The sequence below is a fragment of the Medicago sativa genome, chromosome 6, assembly GCF_051527215.1.
Source record: "Medicago sativa cultivar Bolivia chromosome 6, Bolivia_mono, whole genome shotgun sequence".
NCBI lineage: Eukaryota > Viridiplantae > Streptophyta > Magnoliopsida > Fabales > Fabaceae > Medicago > Medicago sativa.
In genome coordinates this window covers 85797082-85823701 of record NC_140754.1, presented here as the reverse complement: position 1 = coordinate 85823701, position 26620 = coordinate 85797082, and the positions used below count along the sequence as shown (strand labels likewise).

Sequence of the window (26620 nt, the reverse complement as noted above, 5' to 3'; positions counted from 1 at the left end):
TGCATAATGCTGATTTAGAAATTGTTCACTAGAGAGGATAAAATAGATAATGTGACTAAACAAAAATAAGAATTATGTAATTGTTTAAAATAAATAGTGATACAATAACATCCACATTTTATAAATCGATCTACATGACATCTTATTAATCAGATATAAAAATATAATTATTCAATTGAGTAAACGATTGATTTAATTCACTGTTTTACGGTGTATGGAAAAATAGGTATCTCACAGTGTAATGATATTTAAACAATATAACGTTTAGTACATTTTGTTTTTCTCTATTCTTATTAGACAAAAACAACAAGAAAGAAAAAAAAGGAGAGAAATGAAGTAAGAAAATAATAAAAGTATGAGAGAGAATTATCACGTGGTACAAATGTCATCTCCAAACATTTTTGTTTAATCCATACCGGGAAATTGCTGCTCATTATTACGAAATTTCAATTTTCCTCCAAACATTTTAATCATGCGAGCACTATTTCTTGACTTTAGATACTCCAAAGTCTTTCTTAAGTTCAGCAGTACAGTCATTCACTCATCCTAGCTCAATTTTATCCAAACAACTGTTCCCTCATTTGAATCTGAATCTAAATACTAATATTCATCAAACCACACTCTTATCACTCATCATGGCTTCCCTCACAGTCACAAATCAATTCAAGTATGATGTTTTTCTCAGTTTTAGAGGCGAAGATACTCGCCATGGTTTCACCGGTTATCTCAAGAAAGCTCTTGATGACAAAGGAGTCCGAACTTTCATCGATGATGAGAAGCTTAAAAAAGGAGATGAAATCACACCATCACTTCTCAAAGCAATTGAAGACTCCATGATGGCCATCATTGTCCTCTCTGAAAATTATGCTTCTTCATCCTTTTGCTTACAAGAACTTTCAAAGATCCTTGATACCATGAAAGATACGGAGGGTCGTTACGTTTTACCGGTATTTTATAAGGTGGATCCTTCTGATGTAAGAAAGTTGAAAAGGAGTTATGGAGAAGCAATGGCTAAACATGATAAGGCCAGCTCCTCAAGTATTGACATCAATAACAAATTCAAGGCGTCTCTTCACCAAGTTGCTAGCTTGTCCGGACATCATTACAAAGGGTATATCCATATATATCTTTAGTTTTTATTTCATTGGTAGTGAAATATTCTCTCCGTCCTTAATTATAGAACGACTTACAAAAAATATAAGATCATATATAAATTTTTAAATGCATTCATTACTCTTTTCCCAACCATAAAATTTATCAATACTATTAATTATTCTAGAATATGAAAAATTAACATTAAATTCATTCATACGCCGAGGAAAATTTAGTAATAGTTACATACTTTTCGGATAAATTTATTACTCCAACAACTTATTTTAATACTAATGATTTTTATAAAATACTCTTATATTAAAGGATGGATGTAGTAGTCACTTGAATTGAAATGCAATAAACAATACTCCCTCCGTCCCTTAATGTAACCATCGTTTGCTTTTTTCACATTTCTTAAGAAAAACTGTCAGTGTAATTATTATGTCTGTTTTGTGTGTTGATATTACCATATTGTCCTTTGTTTGTATATGTATTAAATTTGACTTTTTAAATTTTAAGATAAGTTAGTAGTACTCCCTCCGGTCCTATTTATAAGAGAAAATTGGGTCAACAAAACTCAATGTATCTAGACTGAATTTTTAACCAAATACATTACTTTTTGTTGACTCAAGTTTCTCTTATAAAGAGGACCGGAGGGAGTATTAATTAGGGGTATGTTTAGGAAAATAATAATAAATGCATCTAGTAATTTAAAAAGGGGTTTAGATTTAGGGACAAAAATAAAGTCAAATGGGTGGTTAGATATAGAGACGGAGGGAGTAGTATTTTGTTTTAGATATATGAAACAACAATATTTATTGAAAACTCTCGGTTATAAGAAATAAATTTATTTAAATTGATTTATGCTTTGGATAAATTTAAGTAAAATTGATTCTTATCCATCAATGTTGTATGAATAGATTGAATTAAAATTGATTTTGAATGTATAATAACCAAAATAGATTTTAATGATAGACCATAAAATGAAAATGTTTCATCGATAAAAGGCAATTTATGAGGACAATAACAGTAATAAAGACATTTTTTTATCAAAGAGAATATATATATTTTTTTTTACAGAAGATAGTAAACATAATGATAAGAAACTAAACAATAACCTTTTTTATTAAAAAAATTTACGATAAACTTTTCAAAACCTTAAACGGCAAATTTTGACCTTTCATATATCGAATTGTACGATTTTAGCCTCTTATCTTTTTTTGAACGATTTGGATCCGTTATGTTTTCCTCCTTTTTATGATTTGATAGTCTCATTTTTTTCTCCAAATTTACATTGTGACACCATGATTTATTGACGTGACACTCAACTAATGACTTTTATTTAAAATTAAAAAAGGCCAAAATGATTCACACCTTAATTAAAAGTTCCATTCGCTCTCAAGAGTACAAGCTGAACTTTGGTAAATATTTTTTACTTTGAAGAAAAATGACACAATTATGAGAGTTGAATGTTAATCAATAAGTGATTTTACACCAAGGTAAATTTTGGGTTTCCCAAAACATGGGGAGAACATAAGGGGGAAAATTCCTATAAAATACGTGGAGAGCGAAAAACACAATTAAGCCGAATATATGTACTTAAATGACCTCTTTTATTTTATTGGACAGGGATAGGCCTGAACATAAATTTATCGGAGAGATTGTTGAACAAGTCTTAGGAAATATAAAACCTGTTGCCTTGCCTGTTGGTGATTACCTGGTTGGACTAGAGCACCAAAAGCAACATGTGATTTCCCTTTTGAATGTTGGGTCTTATGATACAATCCATATGGTAGGGATCCATGGGATTGGTGGAATAGGGAAGACAACTCTTGCTCTATCCATTTATAATTTGATTGCCCACCAATTTGAAGTTTCATGTTTCCTTGAAAATGTTAGAGAAAATTCAGAGAAACATGGGTTGACATATCTCCAAAGGATCATTCTTTCTAAAGTAGTTGGGGAGAAAAATGAGTTAACAGGAGTTCTAGAAGGAATTTCAATATTGCAGCAGAGGCTCCAACAAAAGAAATTGCTTTTGATTCTAGACGATGTTAACGAGCTAGAGCAATTAGAAGCTCTAGCCGGAAAACACGAATGGTTTGGTCCCTCAAGTAGAATCATCATAACAACTAGGGACAAAAGGCTGCTAACATGTCGTGGGGTTGAACGTACATATGAGGTGAAGGGGTTGAATGACAAAGATGCTTTTGAGTTGGTTAGATGGAATGCTTTTAAAAATGAATTTAGTCCAAGCTATAACAATGTTTCATTAGCACAAGTGCATGTTTTAGAACGTGTTGTAGCATATGCTTGTGGTCATCCACTTGCTTTGGAAGTCATGGGTTCTCTCTTTTATAATAAAACATTAGAACAATGCATAGATGCACTAGATCGTTATGAAAGGGTTCCTCATAAAAAGATCCAAACGACACTAGAGTTGAGCTATAATGCTTTGCAGGAAGAAGAGAAGACTGTTTTTCTTGACATTGCTTGTTGCTTCAAAGGATATAAATTGAAAAGGGTCGAACAAATACTTCATGCTCATCATGGTGATATCATGAAAGAATACATTAATGTGTTAGTGGAAAAATCTCTCATAAAAATAAGTGAGTCTGGTAATGTGGCATTTCACGATTTGATAGAGGATATGGGGAAAGAAATTGTTAGACAAGAATCACCAAAATATCCTGGAGAACGCAGTAGGTTATGGTCCTCTAAAGATATAAAAGAAGTTTTAGAAGAAAATAAGGTGAGCTATAATGATATGAATGGTTTGACTTTTCATCTTTAACTTTATGCATGCTCAAGTTACCCTTTTGGCTTTCTTCATTATTAATATTATTTATGGTTACAATATTTCAAATTTTTATCCTTGTATCAGTTTAATTTACATGTATTGTCAATGCAATTTTTTTGCATACATTTAACGATGTATTGCTATATCATTTCATGAATTAAAAACACATAGTTGATCATATCATAAATTGACGTGATAACACTTTTTAACACCGACGTTGACATTGTATATAAATTATACTTTTATATTATGTAAAAATCTTTACTACGTGGTATAAAGTTCCACCATATATTCATTTCATTGATTTGTTCTTGTTTGTTTACCGGGAACAAGTAAAATCGAAATCATACATTTCGACCGTCGGATCAGAGTAGAATGGGATGGAAAAGCTTTCAAGAAGATGGAAAATCTCAAAACACTAATTTTTAGTAATGATGTTTTTTTTTCCAAAAATCCTAAACATCTTCCAAATACTCTGAGAGTGCTGAAATGTCGCAAACATCCTTCATCGGATTTCCATCTTCTCATTCGCAAACGCAATATCAATTGCAAGCATCCTTCATCAAATCCATTTGAGTGGAAGACATTTCTCACAAAGGCAAGTGTAACATATTTATATCTTTGATCTTATGTTAATAAATCCTGTTTAATATTATTCATATATTAACCCACTTGGTCGGAGTGATGTTAGCTTGGGACATTGAAGTTGTTTTATCTTGGTTTTCGGGTGTCAAACATTGATTACGTTTGAACCTTTTAAACCGGTGATATCTTATTTTTTCTTGGGAAGGGAAAAAGTAAGCAAAACCCTTGAGAATCGAGGTCCGGGAGTTGTTTTCGCTACGGGAAGGTGTTAGGCACCCATAACGACTATAGTAACCTATAGGAACCGTCTTTAATTTCTACGCGCGCGCTTTATTTTTAAATGCTATTTGAAAATGTTTATTAAACTTAAGAATGTTCTAAATGAAGAATTGGAGGGAGAAGGATGTTTTTGGATTTTTATTTTAGTTGAATTGAAGGAATTTTGTTCCTTGCCTACGTACCCGATTAAGGGATCAAATCCACCGTAGTTCTCTCTCAAAAATGTTTTTGTTTTTGTTGGTTGATTTTAAGTTTGAAAATGGGATTTTGAAGAATAGAAAGAGGCCTCGAGGGCATGAGATTGGAAAATAGTGAGGTTGAATTAGTGAATTGCAAAAGAAGTCAAAGTTTGATTATTTTCATTGAAATTTGATTAAGAAAATGAAAAGGGGAAATCAATGGGATATTGGATCCCAAGGTTTATTTGGAAAATAGTTTGAGTGAAGTTGTTCACATTTTTTTGGAAAATTGGTTTTTTCCTAAGTATAAACCCTAGGCATTCATCTAAGCATACAATCCTAAACATACATCTAAACATGCATATTCTAGCTATAGTGGTGTGTGTGCATGTGTCGGTGCTTGTGTCGGTGTACATTATTAGAGTCCATTGTCCTTTACATCATACCCTAGATACATTCTATGGCCTCTTTGCCAAGAAATTAAAATGACATGAAAGTAAAATATTACAAGAACTCCTAAACGTTTACATTCTAATTTTGGTACAAATTATATTGCAAGAAAAGCTAAACTAGAATATAAAATGAGATGAGCTTATGGGATACATGAAACAAGAAACAAAAGGGTTAGTAGCACATGACAATATCAAGAAGCAAAATCAAGTAAAAATTACTATAACAAAAGCAAAGAAATTGCCACAAAAAAACATAGCAAAAATGATGCAAAATAGAGCTAAAATCCTACTACAAAATGCAAGGTTCACATGACTTATAATCCTCACATTTTAACACATTTTAAAGACATGAACTCAGATTGTAAAATGGGGATCAAAGGGATGTGATAGACCATGCATTTTAATAGTGAACTTAAGCATATTTTACATTATTTATTCACAAACGAATCTTGCAAAGCAAGCAACTAGGCACAAGACACACATTCAACAAAAGACATACTCACAGTAGCAAAAATCCTCACAACATCACATATCATGAATTACTAGCATCTATCAAGAAATGGAATTGAAACTAGGCAAGAAAACCACAAGTTTTTAACATAAAATCTTACAATTAAAGCAAGAAAAAATCCACACTATTTTCTATCAATTTTCCAACACAACTATTATCATAAAAGAGTCACAAAAAATAAAGAAACACACAGGAATTTTTATAGAATTTTTCAAGAGGTTTTCAATCAAGCAGGGGTGTAAAAAGTAAAATTTAACAAGCACGCAGGAAAAGGGGGGTGGACATAGCAGAACTGGAAAACAGGCAGGAAAACATTGGGCTTTTGAACAAGCCCGCAGGGTCATGGGTAACGGGTTATGAAGCAAAACGGGTCAAAGGACCCTTCTTCCTCATCCTCTCAAATACGTTAACCTCACAGACCCACCACTACACTTCTTTCTCTCCCAAATCATCCTCCTTCTACAACACTTTTCCGGCGGCGGTTGGCCGGCCAGAGGTGGCGGCGCCGCCGCCTAAACTTGTCTTTTCCATGTTATTTTGCTCTTCTTCTCTCGTTCCAGGCAAACAACCACACAATCCCCTCCTTATTTCTTCATTCATGCTCCTAACAACAACACATAATCCTCTTCTTATTTCCTACTCCTCCTATGTTCCTATTTGAGTTTAGATGCCAAAGGAAAACAAGCACAGGCACGCCAATCTGAATGGCTTTCACGAACAAGACTAAGAGGGAAAAATTATCAAACCTTGAAATCTACACTAGCAAGACCGTTTTTCTTTCATGATAACAATCGCAGAAATCGTAGTACCAATTTACAAGCAGGAACGTCAATTTACGATTCGTAAAACACTTACCTCCATTTGGATCGGAGGTGAACGAACGCATCGAATTTCACCGTCTTCGAATGGTTGAAGAACGTGACGCCATGGATCAAGAGTGCAGCTCCTTCCTTGTTGTTTGCAGGTATTCGTTTTTCCTCTTTCACGAACTGGTTCGTCACGTTTCCGCTTCAATTACATTGCTGCTCGGTTTGCTTGATGGTGGTTGGCTTGAAACAAATCACCGTTCGAGGATGATGATTGCGGCGGCGTTGGTGACGTGTTGTTGTTCTCGGATGAAGGTGAATCCGGATGTGTTGTTTAGGATGAACGATGATTCGAACTTTGAGATGGATGATGATGATTGTTGTATGTCGAAAGTGATAATGAAGGTTTTGATTATGGAATTTTTGTATGGTGAAGATGATGATAGTTGTTGTTTATGGAGGTTGAAGTGATGAAGATTGATGAAGATGGTGGTGGTTTGTGGTGGTGGAAATTAGTTATGGAGTTTGTTAGGGTGGTTTTTGGTTTGTTATGGTGGTGGAGTGGGTTAGTTATGGTGGTGGAGTGGTGGAGAAAGTTAGTTAGAAGTGAGAAAATGGGAGGGAAAAATTGAGAGAAAAAGCTTTGTGATTTTTGTGGATGTGTAAAATAATTAATGGTTGACTGAAAAATTGTGAGGTGAGTTGAATTTATAGGTGATGTGGGAATGCTTGGACCAATGATGGACTGCCACGTGGCACTTGACTTGTAACAAACCTTGACTTTGACTCTAACAAACTTTAAAAAAGGATTAAAATGCAAATAACAAAAGTACGAGGACTAAAATGAAAATTAAACTAAAATTGAATTAAAAAAGTAAATTGAAAAATAACGTAAAGCGAGACGATTAAAAACAACGAAGCGGACAAGAGATCCTATGTGAAATGACCAAAACGCCCCTAGGGACTAAAACGACTAAAAACGACTCAAATGCAATTTTAAAATGATTTTTAACAAGGGATTAAAGCAAGAGTTTATACAAGCAAAACAAAAGACTCAGAGACAATTTTTAGAATTTAAACAGGGTTTTAACACATGAAAAGACTAAAATGCCCCCAGGGGCAAAACTGACTCAAAATGACTTCAAATGCAATTTTTGAACTGGATTTTGACATAGAATTGAAACAAGGACTTATGCAAATCAATTTAAAAGACTCAAACAATTTTCAAAGATAAAAATGAGTTAAATGCAGGAAATGACTAAAATACCCTTTTATGTGAATTTTGCAAATAATATTGAAATAAAATGCAGAGAAAGATGCAATTGATCAGAGACATATCAAATGACTTATAATGCAAGAAAAGAAGAATTGAACAAGTATTTTTAGGTCCAAAATTAGGGTATAACAGAAGTATACTCGTATAAAGATCTTAGGATTCATATATTATTCAATGCCAATTTTAGTCGATTAATTTGTCTTAAAATAATATTATTCATACATTTCTTATTTATTTACAAGTTTTTCTATTTCCATTATTTTGCAGAAATTCCAGAATATGAGAGTTTTAAATCTTTATTGTAGTGACAGCTTAGAACAAATACCTGATATATCTAGTCTCCCAAATTTGGAAGAATTTACAATTAAAAATTGTTGGGATCTAATTACAATAGATAAATCGGTTGGTTTTTTGCGTCAACTTAAAATCTTGAGATTTATAGGTTGCGATAGAATCCAGAGTGTTCCGCCTCTCAGTTTGGCATCTCTAGAAGAACTTGATCTTCCATATTGTACCAGTCTTGAGAGTTTTCCACAACTGGAAGATGGGTTTGGGGATAAGCTTAAAACCATGAGTGTTAGAAATTGCATCAAGCTGAGGAGTATTCCACTTCTCAAGTTGGATTTATTAGAAGAACTCGATCTTTCAGATTGTATTAGTCTTGAGAGTTTTCCACTTGTGTTGGACGGGTTTCTTGGAAAACTTAAAACCCTTAATGTTAAAAGTTGTCGTGATCTCAGGAGTATTCCACCTCTCAAGTTGGATTTGCTAGAAACACTTGACATTTCACATTGTCATAGTCTTGAGAATTTTCCAATTGTGGTGGACGGGTTTCTTGGAAAACTTAAAACCCTATATGTTAATAGTTGTCGCAATCTCAAGAGTATCCCACCTCTCAAGTTGGATTCACTAGAAACACTCGACCTTTCGCATTGTCATAGTCTTGAAAGTTTTCCAATTGTGGTGGACAAGTTTCTTGGAAAGCTTAAAACCCTGAATGTTAATAGTTGTAACAATCTGAGGAGTATCCCACCTCTCAAGTTGGATTCACTAGAAACATTTGACCTAACACATTGTCATAGTCTTGAGAGTTTTCCAATTGTGGTGGAAGGGGATCTTGGGAAACTTAAAACCCTCACTGTTAATAATTGTCTCAATCTCAGGAGTATTCCACCTCTCAAGTTAAATTCATTAGAAACACTTGATCTTTCACATTGTCATAGTCTTCAGAGTTTTCCAAGTGTGGTGGACGGGTTTCTGGGGAAACTTAAAACCCAAAATGTTAATAGTTGTCGCAATCTCCGAAGTATTCTTTCTCTGAAGTTGGATTCACTAGAAACACTTGACCTTTCATATTGTCATAGTCTTGATAATTTTCCAATTGTCGAGGACGAGTTTCTTCGAAAACTTAAAACCCTGCATGTTATTAGTTGTTGCAATTTCAAGAGCATTCCAACTCTCAAGTCTTATTTATTAGAAACACTTGACCTTTCACATTGTCATAGTCTTGAGAGTTTTCCAATTGTGGCGGACGGATTTCTTGCAAAACTTAAAACCTTGAACATTAATAGTTGTCGAAATCTCAAAAGTATTCCACCTCTCAAGTTAGATTCACTAGAAACATTTGACCTTTCACATTGCCATAGCCTTGAGAGCTTTCCAATTGTGGTGGACGGGTTTCTTGGAAAAGTTAAAACCTTGAATGTTAATAGTTGTTGTAGTCTGAAGAGTATTCCACCTCTCAGGTTGGATTCACTAGAAACACTTGACCTTTCACATTGTCATAGTCTTGAGAGTTTTCCAAATGTGGTAAACGGGTTTCTTGGAAAACTTAAAACTCTGAATGTGAATTATTGTCACAATCTCAAGAGTATTCCACCTCTTAAGTCATATTCGCTAGAAACAATTGACATTTCAAATTGTCATAATCTTGAGAGCTTTCCAATTGTGGTGGACGGATTTCTTGGAAAACTTAAAACCCTGAATGTTAACAATAGTTGCAATCTCAGGAGTATTCCATCTCTCAAGTTGGATTTACTAGAAACACTTGACCTTTCACATTGTCATAGTCTCGAGAATTTTCCAACAGTGGGAGACGAGTTTCTTAGAAATCTTAAAACCCTGAATGTTAATAATTGTCGCAATCTCAAGCGTATTCCACCTCTCAAGTTGGATTCACTAGAAACATTTGACCTTTCACGTTGTCATAGTCTTGAGAGTTTTCCAATTGTGGTGGACGGGTTTCTTGGAAAATTTAAATCCCTGAATGTTAACAATTGTTGCAATCTCAAGAGTATTCCACCTCTCAAGTTGGATTCACTAGAAACACTTGACCTTTCACATTGTCATAGTATTGAGAGTTTTCCAATTGTGGTGGATGAATTTCTTGGAAAACTTAAAACCTTGAATGTTAATAGTTGTCGAAATCTCAGGAGTATTCCACTTCTCAAGTTGGATTCACTAGAAACATTTGACCTTTCACATTGCCATAGCCTTGAGAGTTTTCCAATTGTGGTGGACGGGTTTCTTGGAAAAGTTAAAACCTTGAATGTTAATAGTTGTGGCAGTCTCAAGAGTATTCCACCTCTCAAGTTGGATTCACTAGAGACACTTGACCTTTCACATTGTCATAGTCTTGAGAGTTTTCCAACTGTGGTAAACGGGTTTCTTGGAAAACTTAAAACTCTGAATGTGAATTATTGTCACAATCTCAAGAGTATTCCACCTCTCAAGTCTGATTTCCTAGAAACACTTGACATTTCAAATTGTTATAATCTTGAGAGCTTTCCAATTGTGGTGGACGGATTTCCTGGAAAACTTAAAACCCTGAATGTTAACAGTAGTTGCAATCTCAGGAGTATTCCACCTCTCAAGTTGGATTTACTAGAAACACTTGACCTTTCTCATTGTCATAGTCTTGTGAATTTTCCAACTGTGGGAGACGAGTTTCTTAGAAAACTTAAAACCCTGAATGTTAATAATTGTTCCAATCTCAAGAGTATTCCACCTCTCAAGTTGGATTCACTAGAAACATTTGACCTTTCACATTGTCATAATCTTGAGAGTTTTCCAATTGTGGTGGACGGGTTTCTTGGAAAACTTAAATCCCTGAATGTTAACAATTGTTGCAATCTCAAGAGTATTCCACCTCTCAAGTTGGATTCGCTAGAAATACTTAACCTTTCACATTGTCATAGTCTTGAGAGTTTTCCAATTATGGTGGATGCGTTTCTTGTAAAACTTAAAACCTTGAATGTTAATAGTTGTTGAAATCTCAGTAGTATTCCACCTCTCATGTTGGATTCACTAGAAACACTTGACCTTTCATATTGTCATAGTCTTGAAAGTTTTCCAATTGTGGTGGACAAGTGTCTTGAAAAACTTAAAACCTTTAATGTTAGTAGTTGTTTCAATCTCAGGAGCATTCCACCTCTCAAGTTGTATTCATTGGAAACACTTGACCTTTCTCATTGTCATAATCTTCAGAGTTTTCCATTTATTGAGGACGGGTTTCTTGGAAAACTTAAAACGCTAAATGTTAGTAGTTGCCGCATTCTAAGGACTATTCCACCTCTCAAGTTGGATTTACTAGAAACACTTGATCTTTCACATTGTCATAGTCTTGAAAGTTTTCCAACTGTGGTGGACGATTTTCTTGGAAATTTTAAAATCTTGAATGTTAGTAGTTGTTGCTATCTCAAGAGTATCCCACCTCTAAAGTTGTATTCATTAGAAACACTTGACCTCTCACATTGTCACAGTCTTGAAAGTTTTCCAATTGTGGTGGATGACTTACTTGGAAAACTTAAAATTCTGAATGTTAATAGTTGTCGCAATCTCAGGAGCATGCCACCTCTCAAGCTGGATTCATTGGAAACGCTTGATCTTTCATATTGTCATAGTCTTGAAAGTTTTCCCATTGTGGTGGATGAGTTTCTTGGAAAACTTAAAACCTTGATTGTTAGTAGTTGTTGCAATCTAAGGACTATTCCACCTCTCAAGTTGGATTCACTAGAAACCCTTGACTTTTCTCATTGCCATAATCTTGAAAGTTTTCCAATTATTGTGGACGGGTGTCTTGGAAAACTTAAAACCCTGAATGTTAATAGTTGTCGCATACTAAGGAGTATTCCACCTCTCAAGTTAGATTCACTAGAAACACTCGACTTTTCACATTGTCATAGTCTTGAAAGTTTTCCAATTGTGGTGGATGAGTGTCTTAGAAACCTTAAAACCTTGAATGCTAGTAGTTGTTGCTATCTCAGGAGTATTCCACCTCTTAAGTTGTATTCACTAGAAACACTTGACCTTTCACATTGTCATAGTCTTGAGAGTTTTCCAATTATGGTGGATGGGTTTCTTGGAAAGCTTAAAACCCTTAATGTTAGTTGTTGTAGCAATCTCAGAAGTATTCCAACTCTCAAGTTTGATTCACTAGAAACCCTAAACTTTTCACATTGTCATAGTCTTAAAAGTTTTCCTACTGTGGTGGACGGGTTTCTTGGAAAACTTAAAACCCTGAATGTTAGTAGTTGTGACAACCTAAGGAGTATTCCACCTCTGAAGTTGGATTCTCTAGAAACACTTGACCTTTCACATTGTCATAGTCTTGAGAGATTTCCAATTGTGACAGACGGGTTTTTTGGAAAACTTAAAACCCTAAATGTTAGTAGTTGTCGCAATCTCAGGAGTATTCCACCCCTCAAGTTGGATTCATTAGAAACTCTTGACTTTTCACATTGTCACGGTCTTGAGAGTTTTCCAATTGTGGTGGACGGGTTTCTTGGAAAACTTAAAACCCTCAATGTTAATAGTTGTCGAAATCTCAAGAGTATTCCACCTCTCAAGTTGGATTCACTGGAGACATTTGACCTTTCATATTTTCATAGTCTTGAGAGTTTTCCAATTGTGATGGACGGGTTTCTTGGAAAACTTAAAACCTTGCTTGTTGAAGGTTGTCACAATCTCAGAAGTATTCCACCTCTCAAGTTGGATTTGATAGAAACACTTAACCTTTCATGTTGTTATAGTCTTAAGAGTTTTTCACTTGTGGTGGATGGGTTATGGAAACTCGTCTTGGATGATTGTAAGGAACTTCAGGAGGTTAAAGTGATTCCTCCATGCTTAAGAATGTTATCTGCAGTAAACTGCATGTCGTTGACTTCGTCGTGCAAAAGCAAATTACTAAATCAGGTTATGATTTATTTTATTTTTATTTGTAATGTATTTTATATTCTTTTTGATATAGTTAAACTTAAATTAATTATTTATTATTGACAGGAATTACATAAGGCAGGAAACACCTGGTTTTGTTTGCCACGGGTGCCAAATATTCCGGAGTGGTTCGACCACATATACGAGGCAGGATTGTCAATTTCCTTCTGGTTTCGTAACAAGTTTCCTGACATAGCTCTCTGTGTTGTTTCTCCATTCACATGGGATGATTCACACTACCGTGCTGTAAGATTGATCATCAACGGCAATACATTTTTCTATACTGATGATACAAAACCACAGCCAAATACGTATCATTTGCATCTTTTTCATTTGCAAATGGAAAATTTCAATGATAATATCGACAAAGCACTTTTAGAAAATAAGTGGAACCATGCAGAGGTTGACTTTGGATTCCCTTTTCAGAATAGTGGAATCCATGTATTGAAAGAGAAAAGTAACATGAAAGATATTCAATTCACCAGAGAATGATGCTAACATTGTGTTACACTCGGGATGTTGAAGTAAGTATATTATTCATTGTCATAAAGGTTTCCGTAGTGTTGTAGAATGTTAATTTGTTTCATAATTTTATTATAGATTTGTCTATGTATTTAGCAAATCACAATTATAGGTTTGTATGTTTATGCTGAAATATTGAATTTTTGCCCTCCTCTCCCTAGAGAGCTCTTTCAAAAGATAATGGTGGAAGCTTTGATTACTCTTTTGGGATTTCCTTACAATTATTGAAGACCTCACATTATTTCCCTTAATTGTTTTTGGAGACTGTAACAGCAACAACTTATGGCACAGACATTTATGTTTGAAGGTGTGTTTGGTGTTCGAACTGTGTCAGTGTCTGATACAACACCGACACATGTGGTTATAATGAATTATGTCATTTTCTCAAATTATTATCGATGTCGATGCATGAGTGTCCATGCTTCATAGGTTAAAATAATTTTACACCGACACATGAGTGTCATTTTCTCAAATAATTTTACACCGACACATGTTGTCAAATATGGATTGCGCTGGCATACGTTTGACAACTGCCATGGCCAATTTGTGAAAGACGGGGGTGCCATGATATTTTGTGTCGATTACGGCCATTCTAAATGGTGAATTTTTGGATTTCTGTAATCGATGATACTGTTTTGTGTATGTATGGATTCATTGTGAGTTTGACAGAATGACGTTGTGCCACCGTGATTTTGCATAAGTTACGCTTTGGAGCTTCTACAAAATCACGGTGCCACCTTGATTTCGGCCAACTCACCGTGAAACCAAATATGCACTTAGACTATAAACGATCCATTTCCTAGCTCATCTACTCTATGCTGGAATGTCAGTCCCCTTTTAATGATAGATTAAGGAAGGGACTGATATTTGGAATACCGGTACTCTATGCTGGAATGTCTGCCCCCTTTCATTTTTATGGCTAATTTGAGGCTTCTTTTTAATGTTTAATTTTTGTTTATTATTTAAATTATATTTTCGTTCTTACTTATTTAACGGGAAATAACCTCTGTGCATTGTTTATGTACTTTGTTTAGGTATGCAAACACTTTTTGGATGCGGTAGAGAGGGAGCAATATGGTTGGTTTTGGTCATGTCCAAATGGTGGTAAGAATTGTATCTATAGACATGCACTTCCCAAATGAAGGCTTTGCTAGAGGAAGAATCTGATAAAATGCCAATTGAGGAAGAGATTGAAAAGCAGGTGAACTGTTTTCTCCCCTTACAAGAAGCATCGCCACTTGATTATTGCATCAGGACTATGGAAGAAGAAAAAAATGGACGAGAGTGATGCCAGTTTGGCTGCCCAACAGACTGTATGAGGTATGTCCGTTATCTGTTCCCGATCATTCACATATCAATGGTTTTTGAATGTGTTTTGAAAATGGGTATTATCTTCTTAAATGCAAAAGTCGCGAGCTGTTTTTGTCCAATACTAGCTTGTTTGTGCATGATGCTGAAGCATATGACAACTACCAAAGACAACCTGATGAAACTGAACAGAATGTAAGTTTCTCATAGTGTATGTCTCTTTGTAATTTTCCAGTTTTATACAAAATGAAAATTTAACAGTTGCGAATTTGGAAAATTTTAAGGCCAAACTGCCATTTTTTTGTTATGATGCTGTAAATAAACTAATCCTTTTTTTACAAGTTTTATGCAATTTTGTACCGTTCATCTTTGTTTCTTGTCCCATTGGATCTTAGTTTAGACAAGGGGTGTAGCTCATCCTGATTTGAATAATATGATTTGGACTCAGATGATAGTGTTTTTTTCTTTTTGGAATACCGGTAGTGTGTTTTATTTTCAGAAACTTCTCCTATGCTCATGTACTCTATGCTGTGATTTGTGATTCCATATGGTAGGTAGATGTAAACATGTCATAATTAATTAAAAATGTTTTAATGATAGTAATAAGGTATTATATGATATTTAGTTGAAAATATATTGATGATTATGTAAGCGTTAAGCATGTTATACTTGGTTGAAAATGTTGTTGACAATTATGAGAAAGTAAATGTGATTTTTTGGCAACTGGTTGTGCTTACCTTTTGACAACTGCTATTCTTTGGGCCTGGTTCTGCTATATTTATTTTTGTTATTTTTTTTCTTCATCACTTTAATTTTGATTTTCCTTTTGATTGTTGATATAAGGGGACAGATATTCCAAGATGTACCTTCTAACTTGATTTTCAAAGATGGACCTGTAAATTTGTCAACGGAACGTTCATCAACTTCCAATGAAATTGAACTGTCCACTGAACAACTTACATCTGCTGAGTCCATCTTTTAAAAGAAACTTTTCTCATAAGAATGTTGCTAGCGAGACTGAGCAAGTTCAGAGCTTTTCATCATGTGAAAACTCTTTGTCATCCCATGAATCTTTTTTTGATCAAAGCACTAAAATATAAAAGACAGGAGAGGCCTGAACCAATACAACTGAGTCACATACTGAAGAATCTGTGAAAAGAAAATTCAGATCTATCCCCAGAAAGATGGTACAAAAAGTATTGATATTCCTAGCTATTCTTTGGCAAATGAACCAACTATTTCGTAGCTGCCAAGGCAACTTTGGAGGTACACTTTTGGGCACGGGTCCTCACTCCGGCCGAGTTAAAGTTAGCAGGCTTCACTTTGTTCACATGCTTCTTCGTCTTTTTCTCCTCCTTAGTACTCTCTGATAGACTTGGATAGTGCTGCTCAAAGTCTGATACGATGGTTTCAACATTGTCCTCTTCCATCTCCGGTCTCTTGTCATGGCTGAGAGTTTCCTCCATCACTGTGACCGGTATAACCATAGGAGTGAGCACCAGAGTGTTAGCCCACTTTTGAATAACCTGTGGATCCACAATCTTGTTGGAAGACACAGGTACCTCAGAGATGTGATCCTAACCCTCTTCTACTTCATCCCCCCAAAATTTGGAAAGAATCTGGACAATCTTGAATCTGACTGACTGGATAACCAAGAAAGTGAAAGCACATGGCAGAAAGAATGTACACCATTGTCTAATTGTGTGAGTAACAATGTAAAAAGAGGCAAGCAGAAGGAATCACTGTCCATGTGTATTCAACGAAATGTTATTAATACACAAGTACATAAGATCTCCCCTCCACATTCTGTTAACCGCGTTGAAAGCCCTGATTTGAAAATTGTTTCTTGTATGGATAGTTTGTTGACATACACTCCTGCACAATCAGCACCTGATAGATTGTTGCTGGCTTCTGATGTTAAGCTTCAGCAAATGACTGCCTAAAAGTCTGCGTCGTGTTTTAAGCCTACAGAAAGAGGGCTCAACATTACACTCACAGAAGGCAGTGATGATAATAGAGTATACATGTCTAAACCTAGCAGAGGATGTTCTGAGGACATCAAATCTTTTTGATTCTGTTTGTTCACCTTAGGAGGTATGCGCCTGCTATCTAGTTTTGGTTTTAATTTTTGACCTATCCCTAAAGTCATAATCTGATATTCACTTGTTATTCTATTTTGTTCCTTTCAATCTATCCTTGCCAGAGAACATGCAAAGAAAGCAATTTATTTTCCTGATATTTAGTAGTTCATGTTAAATTCTAACTAGTAAATGGGGTACTCATCATATATTCATGCATGAAAAAGAGGAGCTTTAGAGATTGTTATAAGATAATGAACATATTGGGTGAGAAACAATTCGATGATTTAGAGTAAAACATCGAGGATGGTTATACAAAAATTATAGAAGTGATGGTTTTTATTTCTAACACACTTGTATTATTGGTTTAGTCAATTTATTCGATTGGCTGCATCAAATAGTTTGTTTAATGGGTTTACAAGAAATGGATTTGCTAACTGCACTTTATTCATTTTGTATTTTCTTACTATTCTCACATGTTCTTGCTCCATTCAAATATCTTGTTCATTCAAATTTCACAACTATATGCTTGTGCTGTGTGTTTATAATTGTTCATACTTACCGTATTCTTGATATCGAACATCCCTTACTTCCACACTTTGCATCTGATGCAATTTACCTTTCCAGGAGTTTGTGTATCAATGCCGAGAATACACTGCTAAGCCATTTTCTCACTGATGAGCAAGGATCTGCACTGGTGGATATGAATCACACAATCGTGTAGTGATTGTGGACTCGTACAAGGATATTGAGTAGACGGTTGATGTTTCAGACTCAACCCTATCTTTCGTAGCATGCATTCCCATCGGCGTCGCAACTGATTCGGTAAGCTACGTGTCCCATCCGCCGCTTACAGTTCTGGCACTAAGCCAAGGTTTCTATGGATTCAGCAGTTAAGGGACAAAGGGAAGGTGAGGAAGGTAATCCTACTACGGCACTAAGACTAATTCAGTCTATTTGGCGACTATTCCCACAGCTACTACTACAGCTACTGCTGTAAGGAAGGCGATGATGTTCAATTTTCATAAGGTCTTCTTGACTCTTATTCACGCAACTGTTGTTGCAAAAACCGGGATTTTAGTAGTAGCTCTCGAACCTGTTCCGAAGTCAGTTGAGGATTCGGTTGGTGTTCCGAATCGAGGTTTTCTGGTAGCGCAGTGGATTTAGTCCTGAATCTGGTGCTGCTTTGGTCCCTATTCGTCACGCTCTCTTGAGTGGCTCTCTATTCCGTCTCTATCATAGTTATAGAAGATGGGGCCAGGATTCATCACTCCAACTTATGATGATTTGACGTTCTCTAGAGCTTAGCGGAATCTCTTGTAAGCGCAGCAATTAAAATTATTTTCCTTAAAACTTTTTTATTGTAAAAGAAATTTTTTCACAGTTCATACTTAAGCATCTGATCGACATTATTTTCCTTAAATATTTTTTTTTATTTTGAAAGCATTTTTTTCTCTCATGAAAGTAATTGATTTCTTGATAATTGGTTTCTCCAAACATATAGGCGAGAACCTTACTCATTCTTTTGTGAAAACCAACATAGATCAAACTGGTCTGGATGCATCGGATAACAATCTTCATCAATGGTGGAACTGGTTAATGTGAATGACTCTATATTTGGCTCTGTCAAAAGAATTTCAATCACAAAAGAGGAGCTCTTGCAAAAGGTAATGATAAACTGTTTAGATTTTGTCGAGATTAGTATGTTCTAATTATATTTTATTATGATGTACACGATTTCTTAGTAATAAACAATTTAGCTAACTAGTCTTGTCCTCCAAATAGGAGAAGCTAAAGAACAGATTGAGATTTTGGAAAAGATTGTGCCAGACTGGATTTGCAAGAAGGTGGTTTCATCTTGAGACACTATGTACTGGTGGGTCCCTTTATTTTCGCTGATTAAACCTTTGTTGTTTTAAAGTATCAGTCTCTTTTAGGGATGTGAAAATTTGAGTCTGACATGAAAAAACATATATCATAGAGATAATGGAATAATAGAACTCAGCAGTTTGATGGAATAGCAAAACTTTTGATGTTATTAGTATGTTCTAATTCTCTTTATGTTCTTATGCTTGTAGTTTATTAAACCTTTTATATTTCTGATGTCAAGAATGCGTTAGATTTGGACTCAGTTCGACCGAGGCTTCTCAGCAATGTGAACAAAGGAGATGAGTGAAAGACTTTTGTTAAATGATAAGGAATGTTATTTGTGGTATTGCAAATGAATGTTGGTAATGCTCTGTATTGCATGGTATTTGTTGGTTGGATTTGTGTTGCTAATGTTATTTGTAAGTTATAATGATATGGATGTTTTATCTTTTCATCTTTAACTTTGATTCCTGTTGTTAATGCTAGAGTTACCCTTTTGGCTGAAATGTCGCAAACATCCTTCATCATATTTCCATCTTCTCACTCGCAAACGCAATATCAATTGCAAACATCCTTCATCAAATCCATTTGAGTGGGAGGGCTTTCTCACAAAGGCAAGTGTAACATATTTATATCTCTTATATATTAATAAATCCGGTTTAATATTATCCATATATTTCTTACTTATTTGCATGTTTTTCTATTTTGAGTTTTGTTTTGTTGCAGAAGTTCAGGATTACAAGAGCTTTCAATCTTGATAATGATGATCTTTTAGCACAAATATCTAATATATCTGGTCTCCCAAACTTAGAAGAATTTTCAATTCAAAGATGTACGGAACTTATTGCAATTGATAAATCGGTTGTTTTTTTAGGTAAACTAAAAATCTTGAGATTTATACATTGCGCCAAAATCTGGAGTTTTCTACTGGATCTTTCAGATTGCACTGGTCTTGAGAGTTTTCAACCTGTGGTAGATGGGTTTGGTGATAAGCTTAAAACCATGAATGATAGAGGTTGTACCAATCTAAGGAGTATTCCACCTCTCAAGTTGGATTCACTAGAAACACTTGACCTTTCATGTTGTTATAGTCTTGAGAGTTTTCCACTTGTAATTGACGGGTTTGTTGGAAATCTTAAAACCTTGCTTGTTACAAGTTGTAGCGCTCTAAGGATTATCCCACCTCTCAAGTTGGATTTCTTAGAAAAACTTGACCTTTCACACTGTTGTAGGCTCGAGATTTTTCCATGTGTGGTGGATGAGTTGTTGCATAAACTTAGATTCTTGAATATTGAATATTGCATCATACTTCGAAGTATCCCACCGCCTAGGTTGACTTCGTTGGAACAATTCGATCTTTCATATTGTCCAACTTTAGAGAGTATTCCAGAAATATTGGGAGAGATGGGAAATATACCATGACATTTGCCATAGAGTATAGAACAAATGTGAGCACAATGCAGTCTTCACATGTATTGAAAGAGAAAAGTAACATGAAGGATATTCGATTCAGTAACCCTGAAAATTAACGATGCTAACATTGTGTTACAGCCAAGATGTTGAAGTAAGTATATCATTCATTTTACACAAATTGTCATAAATCTTTCTTCCTGTAATGTAAAATGTTAATTTGTTTCACTATTTTATGATAGATCTTTCTAAGTATTCACAATTATAGGTTGGACAATGCAGTTTTTTATGACAAGCTGACATTTTTACAGAAATCTTCAGTTTTTGCCTAGTTTTAATAATTGTTAAAATTCAACATAAGCTTGCGTATAATATTTTCTTTTCGCCTACACACTTCAGAAAATCATGGAAGAGTTTTAAAATATGTTTCTCACAAATTATTATAGACATTTTTTTCTTGGAAACGATTTAGTTCATGTAACTTGGTTTCTCAATGCAGGTAGAAGAGAGCATTGGTCACTCTCTTGGAAAACTAATCCAAACAATGCTAGTTTAAATACAAGGCATGAAAAATCTCCATCATTGCAGGGTGAGATTAAAGTGGTTTTACTCTATTACATTCCGTCAAAAACACTATGAACGGTTTGTGTTTTGATAAGATTAGTATGTTCAGATTCTTGTTATTAATAAATTGAGTAGCTAACTAATCATGTTTAGCTGTCATCTCTCTGTAGAAGAAGTGAAAACGGGTCGTATACAACTTACTATAAAAATAAAAGATTACTTCTAATAAAAAAATATTACCTCTAATAATAGTAAAAATACACTATTTATTTAAAATGCTATTTAGTAAAAAAATATTACCTCTATATGTAGCGCAAAGAAATTTGAACGAAATGCTATTTTCCGTGATCCAAAATTGTCAACATTAAAATGCACCATATTCAGTTGAATTGTAGACTATAGAGAATCTTTTTCCTTTGATTGATGGTTTAAGGAAGTGACTGTGTCTGTAGTGTGTTTTATTTTCAGTTAAATTCTAGAGCAGATGAAGTATATACTCCCTGAAGGAATATAAATTGAAATGGTTATTTATGTTGATAAGAAGAGCTTATGTTTGAAGCCGGATTTGAAGATCAGCTTGTTATTTGAAGTTGTAGAAGATCACTCTGAAGTCGAAAAATCTGCTTATATGGCTATTAGACGATATGTTAATTCCAGGCTGATTAATTTCTATTATCTACATCCTAAGGTAACATTTTTTCAACTGCTTTTCTTCGTGTATTGATCAGATATATTTATTTATTTTCTGCAAAAGAATTGATTTCATCAATTTAATTTTGATTATTTCTTTTTTTGTCGATATAAGGATTCTGATATTCCTGAGGCGACACCACCACAGCCCTTTAGCCAAATAGCTTGTAACTTTCATCAACATCCATTGAGTTAGATTGCCTAGATAGCACAGAAAGTGAAAGCACACGGTAGAAAGAATGTACAACATTGTCTGATTGTGTGAGTAAAATCTTAATGCAGAAAGCGGAAAACAGAACGAATCATTGTCCATGAGTATTTGACGAAATGTTATTAATACACTAGTACATAAGATCTGCCCTCCACATTCTGTCAGCCGCACTGAAAGCCCTGATTTGAAAGTTGTCTCTTTTACGGATAGTTTGTTGACACATACTCCTGCACAGTCAGCACCTGAGAGATTGTTGCTCGGCTCCGATGTTAACCTTCAGAAAATGACTTCCCAAAACTCTGCGCCATGTTTTAAGACTTAAAAAAGAGTGCTCGACTTTACACTCACAAAAGGCAGTGATGATATGGACAATAGTAGACATGTGTAAACCTAGCAGAGGATCTATTTTGGACTTAGTCTTATTATCATACATTGATATCCACTTATTATTTTATTTTGTACCTTTCATTATCAATTTTTATTGTAAAAGCAACTTTTTCTCTCGTTTAAGTAACTGCTTTCTTGTTAATTGGTTTCTCAATGCAGGTAGAAGAAAGCCTTCGTCATTCCTTTGAGGAAACCAACATAGATCAAACTGGTTTGGATGAATCTGATAACAATCTTTCATCATTTGTGTGATTAACTCTATATTTGGTATGTTCTAATTCTATTTAATTATAACTCTATATTTGGCATGTTCTAACTCTATTTAATTATAATTCACACAATTTCTTAGTAATAAACAATCTAGCTAACTAATCTTATCCTCCGAATTGGAGAAGCTGAAGAAGAGAAGAGATTAAGATTTCTTAGTAATAAACAATCTAGCTAACTAATCTTGCAAGAAGGTGGTTTCTTTTGGAGAGTAATAGTATCAGTCTTTTTTTCACTGATAAACTTTTATTCTTTTAGAGTATCAGTCTATTTTAGGGATGTTAATATTCGAGTCAGAATTCTGAATTTATGCTTGTTATTTATTATGGAATAGCAGAACCTAGCAGTTTGATAGAACATCAGAACTTGTGATGGCCTTATTTAGTGATTTGTGACCCAAAATCCTCTGGCATTTATTCCAAAGTAGTTATTTATTAATTTTCTTTACGAAGTTCTTATTCTTCTTGTTTCTATAACCTGTTATATTTGCAGCATCAAGAATGCGTCAGATTTGGACTCATTTCGATCAAGACTTCTCAGCCATGTGACCAAAGAAGACGAGTGTTAATTGCATTGTTGCAAATGATTGTGTTGTAATGTTGTACATAGCAAGGGAATTGTTGGTTCGTTTTTTCGCACTCATTGTTTTGTGTAAGAAAAGTAAACAGAGAGGGGGTGGGGATTAAAACATCATACACTCAGCCAAGTGTGAAAAGTTCCTATACCTCATTATATGGTGGAAGGCTATTAACTCGTTGGATGGGAGGATAGTGGTGTTGTACATGGGTGGTTATCAAGTTGGCTTCACTAGAACAACTTGATCTTTCATATTGTGATAGTCTCGAAGAATTTCCACTTGTGGCCAATGGATTGTTGTGCAAACTTAGAATTTTGAATGTCAAAGAATGTTGGAAACTGAGCAGTATTCCACCTCTCATGTTGACTTCGTTAGAACAACTTGATCTTTCATACTGTTGCAATCTTGAGAGTTTTCCACCTGTGGTGGATGGATTTCTGGGTAAGCTTAGAAGTTAGAATCTTGAATTCTAAATATTGCCGGAAGCTCGGGAGTATTCAACCTCTCATGTTGTCTTCGTTAGAAAAACTTGATCGTTCATTTTGTGCTAGTCTTGAGAGTTTTCCACCTGTGGTTGATGGGGTACTTGGTAAACTTAAAATGTTGTATGCTAATCATTGCTGCAAGCTTAGGCACTTTCCACCCATCAAGTTTCCGTCTCTTGAACAACTTGATCTTTCATACCGTGTTAGTCTTGAAAGTTTTCCACCCATTGTGGATGGGTTGCTAGATAAACTTCAAATCTTGAGGGTTAACAATTGCAGCATGCTCAAGACTATTCCTCCTCTCAAGCTGACTATGCTACAACACCTCGATCTTCCAAGTTGTGATAGTTTTGAAAGCTTTCCAGAAATATTGGGAGAGATGGAAAATATAACGAAAATTCACTTGAAGTGCAACCTTTCAAATGAATCTTTTGCAGTGGGCTTCCAGTGGTTTGCTAATGTGAAAGAGTTGTACCTACGTTGGAGTAAATTCATAGTTCTTCCTGCATGTATCAAAAAATGCAACTTTTTATGGAAGCTTATCTTAGATAACTGTGAAGAACTTGAAGAAATTGAAGGCATTCCAGCAAGCTTAACAACATTATCTGATGTGAATTGTTTATCACTAACAGGAACTGCATGAGGCTAGAAACACTAGTTTTCTTTTGCCACAAGCATACATTCCTGAGTGGTTTGACTACCAATGCATGGAAGGATTATCAATTTCGTTCTGGTGTCGTCATAAGTTCCCTGCCTTTGTTCTTTCAGTTGTTTCGTCAACGATCTGTAGTGATTCTCAAACTTGTGTAAGACTGATCATCAACGACAATACTTTTTTCTTCTGGAATGGTTGGGTGATATCCAATCAGCCAAAAACGCATCATTTACATATTTTTCATATGCAAATTGAAGATTTCAATGATAATCTTGATGTAGATCTCATAGAAAATAAGTGGAATCATGTGAATATTGACTTTGGATTCTCATTCCGTAAATATGGAATCCATGTATTGAAAAAGAAAAGTAGCATGGAGGATGTTCAATTTACCGATCCAGGGAGTGATGTTAATAGAGCTTCTTCTTCAAAACTCGAATGTGACTCATTCCTCTGAAAAAGGAATGGATCCACAATGCCAATCCTGCTGAGACTCCTCCATTCAATTTCTGTTTGGCTGTACAGATATTCAAGCAGGATATTGAAGTATATCAATCGTTTTACAGAAACTGTCGAAGTTTTCTTCCTGGATGCTGTTAATCTTTTTTATGATGTATTTTTAGATTTCATTCTTATACTATTGAGATATTTTTACTGTATGTAATGATTGAATTTTGATTACTTCAGCTCAAGACCATATCATAATTCTTTATTGCTTTATTTTTAGGATGTTCGGTAGTAGCTGCTCGCATATGTGCTTGGGAAATGCATTGTCTGTGAGTTTACAACTGTGACGAAACATCTTGAATGCTTGTGTAGTTTTAAAAATTGTAAATAATTTTGTATATATATAGAAAACGATAGAGGGAGAATAAAAACCATAGAACAAACAAACCCAAATGAGAAAAGACAACTTGTTCTTCATTCTCATCCTGAAATACAATGGCTACATAATATTAAAAAGACACAGAATGCTGCCGTTCCTAACTATTTTCCTTTTTTTTTTCTTTTTCTACCATTGTTTTATTGTTTTATATATTAAAAAAAATATTGGTTGTTTGCAAATGATGACGTGTTATGTGCATTTTCACCTAAGAATTTCCCGGTTTTAAAAGCGTTAAACGTCTTGTAAAAAAAAAAAAAAAAGAGCGTTAAAGGTTGCAATATTGGGAAAAAGGCATTGGAGATTGAAAGAGGAACGTCAATCATCGTCGGCTAAACTATTAAGAAGTAAATATCGCAATGAAGACATAAACTCGTTGGACGGAAGGATAGTGGTGCTGTTGGTGGATGGTTATCAAGCCCAATACCAAAGTTGGTCAAAAAGGGTGGGGAGACATATTTCTGGTATGATAGTTTTGTTAACATTGATAATCTGACATGAACATGAAAATAGGAAGAAGAGAAGAACTCATGGAGGCTAGGGTTTCATAAACATAATGAGCAAAACTTTAATGCATAGTCTTGCAATAAGAATATATACTAAAGAATAGAAAAGTCTAAACTACTCTTACAAATAATTAATAACTATATTATATAACATCTCTCCTAAAACTCATGATGCATTAAGAGAGCATCAAGAGTTTGTCAACTATAAAATGAAAATGTTTTATGGAGTGTATCTTTGTGAACAAATAAGCAATCTATAAAGGTAAGGACGTAAACGTAGAGTGATTGTCCGTTCATGGAAGACCGAGTTATGAGCAATTTAAATAGGACTCTTGTTATCACATTACATGGGAATGAATATGATATGTTTGCATTTTAATTTGCCTGTGTTTGTAATTTGATCGAGTTATGTTATCTCAAAAAAGACCTTCTATAGATTGTAAGATATAGATTTTGGATAACGCGGAATTTTTCTGGTAAAAAAGTACAAGGGAATAAACTTGATTAAAACTACTACTCGGTAGAAAATTAGAATAATTGGTTTGAACCATAGTCCAACTTCTACTGCTAAACAATGCATGCACGAGCCTTCCTTACAAGGTTATTATGTTTACACAATTTAGTCTTATCATATTTTTATCAAAAACATGAATGCAACTGATTTTAATTTGATGTCCAAGTTAACCCCATTGTTTTGTGCAACTGATCCTATAAATGTTTAGATTAAAAATCAGCTTTTTCTTTCAATTATTTCAGGCTATCGCCCTTTGAACCATTGATACTAATTTCATACTTGGTTTGTTACTTTGAGCAAAATTTTCCAATGTCCGAAATTTCATTGAGTTGTCAAGAAACCAAAAAAAAGTTGAGTTAGTCCAACATTAGTCTCCAACATATAATATATCACTTTCAAATATAATACACAAAAACAGATTATTCGGCCGCGCAATACACATGTCTCAATCTAGTTTAAACTTAATTTTCAGGTACGTAAATTTGACATATGTAATTATT

At 34.6% G+C, this 26620-nt stretch overlaps 2 protein-coding genes and 1 pseudogene across 16 annotated transcripts; all 3 read left to right on the top strand.

The window, feature by feature from the left end:
* Nucleotides 1-485: 485 nt before the first annotated feature.
* Nucleotides 486-13717, top strand: LOC146917711 (uncharacterized; annotated as a pseudogene). The gene is made up of 7 exons (XR_015015829.1): nucleotides 486-1111; nucleotides 2722-3842; nucleotides 4216-4408; nucleotides 5202-5227; nucleotides 8375-9038; nucleotides 11718-13173; nucleotides 13261-13717. The product of XR_015015829.1 is annotated as an uncharacterized LOC146917711 (transcript).
* LOC146917712 (uncharacterized) lies at nucleotides 9260-11250 on the top strand. Its single transcript, XM_085717838.1, has 2 exons — nucleotides 9260-9286; nucleotides 9370-11250. Exons 1-2 carry the CDS (start codon nucleotides 9260-9262, stop codon nucleotides 11248-11250), a joined length of 1908 nt encoding a protein of 635 aa, XP_085573964.1.
* A 1405-nt stretch (nucleotides 13718-15122) lies between the features above and the next one.
* LOC146917710 (uncharacterized) lies at nucleotides 15123-24937 on the top strand. Of its 14 annotated transcripts, none has more exons than XR_015015824.1 (12): nucleotides 15123-15219; nucleotides 15875-17118; nucleotides 17730-18421; nucleotides 18646-18769; nucleotides 18888-18978; nucleotides 19213-19333; nucleotides 19458-19585; nucleotides 19682-19845; nucleotides 20881-20970; nucleotides 21414-21633; nucleotides 21751-22500; nucleotides 22993-24937. XR_015015824.1 is itself a non-coding variant. In XM_085719533.1 (12 exons), the coding sequence occupies exons 4-7, from the start codon at nucleotides 18686-18688 to the stop codon at nucleotides 19727-19729; spliced, it is 351 nt and encodes a 116-aa protein (XP_085575659.1). In that variant the 5' UTR covers nucleotides 15123-15219; nucleotides 15868-17118; nucleotides 17730-18421; nucleotides 18646-18685; the 3' UTR covers nucleotides 19730-19845; nucleotides 20881-20970; nucleotides 21542-21633; nucleotides 21751-21896; nucleotides 22393-22500; nucleotides 22993-24937. The 14 variants fall into 14 exon arrangements, 9 of the variants coding, with proteins under 9 accessions (XP_085575659.1, XP_085575653.1, XP_085575656.1 ...); XR_015015826.1 differs by having other exon boundaries at nucleotides 15868-17118; nucleotides 19223-19333; XR_015015823.1 differs by having other exon boundaries at nucleotides 15868-17118.
* The last annotated feature ends 1683 nt before the right edge of the window (nucleotides 24938-26620 follow it).